This window comes from Dromaius novaehollandiae, chromosome 14 (genome assembly GCF_036370855.1).
Source record: "Dromaius novaehollandiae isolate bDroNov1 chromosome 14, bDroNov1.hap1, whole genome shotgun sequence".
Classification (NCBI taxonomy): domain Eukaryota; kingdom Metazoa; phylum Chordata; class Aves; order Casuariiformes; family Dromaiidae; genus Dromaius; species Dromaius novaehollandiae.
Window position 1 is genome coordinate 11,974,283 of NC_088111.1, and position 7,403 is coordinate 11,981,685.

At 33.3% G+C, this 7,403-nt stretch overlaps 1 protein-coding gene across 5 annotated transcripts in view; it reads left to right on the forward strand.

Annotated features, from left to right (window-relative positions):
- The window catches only part of SNX29 (sorting nexin 29), a 159,678-nt gene extending 153,927 nt beyond the window's left edge, over positions 1–5,751 (forward strand). For 4 of the 5 annotated variants that reach the window (XM_026096345.2, XM_026096344.2, XM_026096348.2 and 1 more), the window contains one exon: positions 211–5,751. In XM_026096345.2, coding sequence (XP_025952130.1) covers positions 211–340 — 130 coding nt within the window. In that variant the 3' untranslated portion in view covers positions 341–5,751. The remainder of the gene's footprint in view (positions 1–210) is intronic. The other variant, XM_064520357.1, reaches the window with a different exon arrangement.
- Positions 5,752–7,403: the final 1,652 nt, after the last annotated feature.

The window sequence follows — 7,403 nt, forward strand, 5'->3', positions numbered from 1 at the left end:
GGTCTCATTTTTGAAAGAGCCCATTTGTAATTCACACTTGAGACAGCAGTAAAAAGAATGCAGTTCTGTGTAGTTAAAGATGTGTGCTGTACTTTGCAGTCATGTGCCAGGCTCCCATAACATCTGCTTTTTTCATGTTCAGAATAACTACGGAACAATTTACACATAATTTAAACCAGTTATTTCCATCTTTGTTTCTCTTTTTCCTAGTGATATCCAACCTTCTGGAGAACCAGAAAGCAAAAGCAATCGCTCAAGAGTAACTACGCGCTTCCCCAAACTCTCTCGCAGTCATCCGAGAGAGCCCCGGAGCCTGGAACCTCAGAGCGGCGATCTTTGACCCTGTCGTGTAACTGTGAATACTGGCACCATGTACTTTAATTTGCTTTGTGATTCCTTCCTAGACTATATTGTTGATTATATAAGCTCCTGAAGAGACTACAGCTGCATCAACTTAAATCCTGAAAAGAGATATTCATTGCTGAGGGTCGTATCCTGATTAAATACTTTGGAAGGCAGTAATCACTTTCTCAAAAGAATATGAGGGCTCTTCACTAGAGCTCAGCAAACTGATAGGCATTTTGTTTGTTTTGTCAAGCTGCATTGCACATATTCTCTTTCCTTTGTCCTTTTAAAGTTGTTCTGTTACTATGAATTCCTTGTTTGTATCGTGGTGTCTCCCCTTCTACACTTAATTTTTTCTGCTCCAGAGAGACAGGGGTATCATGTCAAGACAATTTTTTCTTTAGAAGAACAGTTATGATTATCACTACTTAATATGTCAGAAAGATGTGCTTAAAAGAACCTCACTAATTTATTACTTTTTGTAAATAGAAAGACTGTTTTTTTTTTTTTATTGTAAACCTCTGATACACACAAAGGTTTTTAAAAAACTTGACAAAGTAAATAACAAGGGAAAAACAGTACAGGTGGCAAAAATAGCTTTTGTATGTTTGTAGTTAGGTATTCCCAATAGCTTTCATTTGTGGGAAGTAATTCTATAAAATCAGAGAATGTAATAATTTTTTAGTGAAATTTCAGTCTTGCTGTAAGGCTGGGTGCAATATTATTAATTTCTACAGATGACCACCAGGATTCACAAAGTTAAAATGGTACAAAATAGCATTTTCAAGTCTTGGGTTATATTTTGTCATTGATTCATTGCTGGTGTTACAAAACAGTTCCTCATCGTTAAAGAGCGTCGTTGAATTCTTATTTTCTAAAACCCTTCACATGGTATTACTTAAGAATTGCTCGAAATGGAAGTGCCTGTTACCCATCACCAGTTATTGAAAAGTAATTTGTAATGGTACTATTGTGAGTAACTAAAAAAATTATCGAGAATTATTATAAGTGATGGAAGTTCTGACATGGATTAACTGGAATCCAGTTCAGTATCCATTAGTTGCACTGCCGTAGGCAGTTAATTATATATTAGCTATCTTCTTTTCTTTATTAAGTTTAAGCAATGTACATTCAAATTTTCTATCAAATGTATTCTTTTTTTCCTTTATGTAAGAACATCTTTCTTCTCAGAAGTTCTTTGGATAATCTTACTTAAAGTGGTGTATCTTGTCATTTTATTGTTCATTTATTATATTAAATTCTCACATCGGTAGATACTGAAGTCTAGTATTTCTCTGCAGAAAAACAAGCTGATTATTAATAATGCACTTTTTATCTCAGTGCTTTATTAAAGTTCTAACAAATTGGAATGCCTGTTCTGCAAACCTGCTTTGTCAGGTAGATGGTCCAGTCATTTTCAGTGGCACTTCTCAAGTGAGGATGGATCCAATCTGCAAAGTGAGTAGTGTTTGTGGGCTCATACCTGAGTACCAGTCTGAGCCACAAATCTTATATTCCTAACACTGAGGAGCATAGCATATATATTGCACTGAACAGCAGAATGTGGCAAAGAGGAGTGGTCAGAAATTTCAGTAGATGAAATACCACAAAGTAAAATCATGTTACAGAAATGAAATAAAATTTTTAGTCAGTAAGAGATCTATTTTACAAAATAAGTAAATAATCGAAAAGGACAGCTTGGGAGCCAGCTAATCTGGTTTGTACTGAGAGTTACTGTTAGTGTCTTGTATAGACTACAGTGGGACGTTTATTTAAGGAAGAAAAGATAGTGAGTAGCTTGCCAGTTAATGTCTCTCTAAACTCTTCAGTTTTATATATTGCTAATAATCTGAAGTTTGTCTTTGATGAAAAAAATAATAGCTATAACAATGGTCCCATTTTGAAAATATTCTGAAGTTGTATCTCAACATGGTCTAGAGACTTGGTTAGTAGAAAAATAACACATTTTCTAACACTGAATTGCAAGTGAATTGGAAAGAAAAAGCTCTGTGATCCTTTGTGATTCATCTGTTTGTCACATGAAGCTGTATTAATATTCAGGAAATAACTCATTAAAGTACTCCTTATCTTTACTCAGAAAGTTGAAAATTGGTAAGCTAATTTAGCATGCATAGACTAAATTTAAAATTGTTCTTTTTTTAGTTGTTTAGAAGGAATTTTTGTTGTCTCTATATTTGGATCTTAAAATTATTTCATTCCTGATTATTTTGCCTCTTGTAATTTTTAATATACGTATATAGATTACACAAAAATACTAAACTTGTTTATTGTACACAAATTGTTCTTTGCTACCTTTACCTGAGTTGTATATAAACTACTATAATTACAGTCTGCAAACAGTGTTCAATTTGTGATACAAGATACTGTAATGGGTGCATTATTAGTCTACTTAAATACTTATCTGGTTTCTTTAAAACCTAAGAAGAGAACTAAATGAAAGCCTTTCTTCACAAGTTAGCTTTCTCACTTTATTCACCTGGTTACTTTAGAAGATCAATGAGATACTTGCATGAAAGCAAGTAGATGCCTAGTGATACGAATGCCCAAATTTTTAGCACCTCGAGACCTTCTAAAATGTCCTGTCTTTCAGAGAATCGTAAATACTTTTACAAATCACACTTCTTTTGTTTGGCTATCAAAATCAGGGAGGACTTTTGAAGAAGGATGACCACCTGAAGAATCCCAATATAGTTACATTATTCTTATAAAATATTGTAACTGTAGCAGTGGTTCTATCAACTGAATAATTATATCAGTTCCTCTTATGTGTCATTTAGTTCCATGCATGTAATTATTATTTTTGTACAAACCTAATCTAGTTTGGTACTAACAGTTAGCTCTTATATCGTTGTATCTGGTCAGTGGCTGGTGCACAATGAGTTCAGCCAGTTCTTGATGGTGCTTTGAACATCACTACAATCACAGAATAGAGAACTCGGGCCAACTTCATCACTTCAGTTGTTCCTTCAAGCCTAGGACTACAGCATGGTATGAGGCACTGTGGACAAATTATTTTGTATTATTTTGTTTCTGTTTTATCTATAGACATTTTAAGTCTCTAGGGATGCTCATCTGCAACCTTTAGTGACTATTCAAATTAAATTGTAAATATAAATGGCATTACTTTTTATTTTAATGCTGTTCTCCTATTGTATGGAAAATGAACAATTTCCTAAGAAACAAAAAGCAGGAAAGAGTCCTGCATCTTTTGCAAATGTGATTGTCTATCAGTATTAATTCATTAAATATTGACTATGCTTTTTCAGAATCTCATTTAGCGATTCTGTCACTCATTATAGAGAATGCATTGCATTGACTTAGCTTTTGTATTAAATTAAGTTTCTCAATAATAATTAATTTCCAAGGTTTGTATGAGGCAGCATAATAGCATAGCAATACAGGCTTAAATTGATATGTCCATTAAATCACATACTCTTAGGAAGATTAATACTTTCAAAGCCAGTCTTTTTTAGGGAATATATTGTTGATGTGATAGTTGTAAACAAATTATATTGTCTTTCAGGTTCTACTGGAAGTCATAAACCATTGTGATTGGGTTAATACAACAAGTATTTAGTGAAAGGGCATAATGGTATCAATGATCACTGGCTCAAAATTGTGACCTATACGCTAAGGTGCGTTTGTTGTTACAAAATTATGTTTTATTATACAGAACAGTATCTGCATGGTAGCTGTCAAATTAATTAACAAGAACTTACTAACAAATGGGGGTGACTGACTCAGAACAGCAAGCTAATAAGAAATGAGATTTGGTGAGCCCCAAGTGAACTACTGATACTGTCTGTCAGGACAAATTAATTATTTAAGAAGTGATATTTTGTTATCAGTATTAGTTATTAGTACTTTCAGATCTGGATGTCATTCTTTTTACTTTGCTTCAAAGCACAGAGGGGTCTCTCAGTTCTACTCTTAAGTTTTTTGCTATTTCAAAGGTTTGAAAAAAAAACACCCCAAATTTATACCTTATAACTTTGAGGACAGACAGTATACCTGTGGATTCAAATATAGTTATCTGCCTGTAGTTAACATGAAAAACCTGTGGAACCACTGTTTAAAAGAAAAATAAACATCTCTTTGCAAAGTTGTGCTCCTAGACCCCCTTGCAAATCCTGGTAACAGCACTGTACTCTGCTGGTTGGAACTCCAGGTATATGCAAAAATGACCAAGCTTAACAAGCAAACACATTTTTCTCCTTGAAAACAGTAATATTTCTCTGTTGAGCTTAACTCACCTCTGGAAATGTGGTCAAACAGCTCAAGAAAGCAAAGAATTTGTCTCCTTCCATTTCCTTTTGTTGGGATATTTCAGTCAACACTGTCTGTCATAACAGGGAATATTAATTTGATGAATACGTAGCCATTTCAGCAGTTTCTTAGCATTATGTATTGAAAGAATCCCTTTCATATACGAAATAAAGTCTGTTACTTAGTATGTTTAAAAATATCAGTTACCCTGCTTCGTATTTTACATATTCAGTGAACAATAAAACACTTGTTCAACGCAGTGGTCTGACACTGTAAATTTAATTTCTTATTCTGCACTAACTGTACTTTTATGGTGCTGTTACATATAACTTAGATTATTTATATAATCTTTTTTTAAAAATTAATTGGAGCATACTTCTAACTAATAATAATTGTTTACTTTTTGGTTAATATTTGCATGAATTACCAGAAACACGACTGCAACATTTAGAGAGGAATGAATTGTACAAATTTACAAACTGCTGTAAGTATCAGGACTTTAAATAAATAAATAAATAAATAAATAAATAAATAAAATCTTTGTTGCATAAACAAATGTACTGCACTTCCATGTAGGAGGAATCAGTTTGTTTAACAAGATTTCAAAAGTGAATCCATGTCAGCAGAAGCTAAACTGTGGTAGCTGGTTTCTTTAGGAGGCTATTAAATTATTTAAGAAGCTAAAAAAATATAGAAAAGCAAATTTGGTTGAAAATCTAGTTCTGAAAGGCTGCATTTTTTTCTAAGTAAATATGGAAATAAATAAAATTTTATGTGGGACCAAAACCTGTTGGCAACTGAAGAAGCTGTATTTCCTTTTCATTTTTTGGAGCTTTATTTTTAATTCCTGTTAAACAACTTTAGGAAAGATAGTGTCAATTCTAAAGCATACATATGTACAGTGTTCACATAAGTATTAACAAATTGTATGTAATATTATTTTAACTCGTTATGCTACTGTTTACATTATAGAATTTTTAAGCAAATGTCTATATATAATTTTCTAAATACTTTCTTGTATTTTTTTTAATATCCTGTGGTTAATTTTGTTGTAATCTGGTTGAAATATGTTACTTTACAATGAAGAAAATAAAAAATAACATCTTTTTATGTTTGAAAGAGAGCATGTTTATACCTTATTTGTTCTTTTCAGCTGTTTTGTAATTGTTTCTGTGATTTATGTTCATTTTTTTTCAATGAGTTTCTAGAATGATGTACATAGGTATCAGACATTAATTTGTTAAATAGTCTTATCTTATGAGAAGTAATATTTAATGAGAGAAATATGGAATATTTCAGTTTATAATTGCCTATTAGATAAATCACTGAAGCAAACACAAAGGAAAATAATGCCAAACATAAATTTATATCTTGCATGTTGCTGTTAGAAAAAATGCTTACTTAAGTTATATAGGATCTATTCAAAACTAAATGGCATCCATATATTTCAGTATATCTGGTGTTTCAGTACAGATCAGGAGACTGTGACCTCTACTGTTTTCATGTCTGTGATGCTGATTTGTTCTGGAGATTTGTTTTGCTCTCCCTCTGTTTTAATTGACCTTTTCGAGAAGTGAGAATTATAAAGCTATTTTAAAGACAGTCTAAAGATCTGGGATATACACACAAGCTGGTAACACCCTGAAAAGTGTGAACTTCTCTGAACTTTGTGGCCACCTGAGAAAAGTTTTTGAGCCTAACTTCTCCCTTAGTCTGTGTTGACTGCTGGAGCAGAGAAGTGGGTGCTGCTTCTCCAGTCTTCCTGCTCATGGGCATTCAGGCGCACTCCATGCTGCACATCAGAGTCAGAGTACGTATGTCTGACTTCCTTTCGCTGAGAAATGAGACATCTGGATATTCAGACTGACACTTTCATATCTTAGATTCATAACCGGATACTTCCAAACCATGTGAAAACAAGCAGCTAGATTTGGATGCTCGTTTAAATGGAAAGTCGTAAATTGGAACTGTGGTATACATTTAGCCAATTTCTACCTAAGAGACAAAGTTGTAATTTAGAAAAATGTTGTATTAGGTTCCTCGTACTCACAGAATAGTCAGCAGAGTAATTCAATTAAAAATTTTCAAGCCACTACTATTACACAGAGATCCAATTAGTTGAACTGCTCATGTGAAAAAAAAGTTTGTAGAAAAAGACTCTTACTGTAAAATTCATAGTGAAGTTTAGACTTCCACATGTTTTAAAAACTGTGGTAAATTAGGTGTCTTCATAGGAGGTAGATAACAGAACTTTTTTCTGAATTTGTTTTAGCAATCCATGGGATTTTTCTTTAGTGGTCTGTTGTTTCTAAGCAAATCCGGAGGGTATTTTTAGAACAATTCCAACACCAATGCTAGCTACTGATAGTTACAGACTATAAGCTTTTCATATTTCTTGATATCTTTTCATTTAAGATCTTTAGCAAAATTACACTTAAAAAGTTTTAATGTGTAGTTTCAAGCCATAATTTTTTACGTTTCTGTCTGCTTGAGGTACCAGACCACAAATGGCGCCTGGCTACCAGTGGGGGCTTGTTGTCTTCAGACTGCGTGAAGCTGAAGGCTTGGGAAAGGCCTCACTCTACCAGATTTACTGTTTCAACCCTGTGGAACAAATATCACTACTGAATGCGTGTTACTTGGTAATTTGAGCTTTATTTCCTCCTCTACCAGCATGTCTGAACCTTTGAGCTGCAGTGGGAAGAGTAAAATCTGATCATTAGGAAAAGGACAATTAATACAATACTGTAGATTCAAAACCCTGGCCCAGA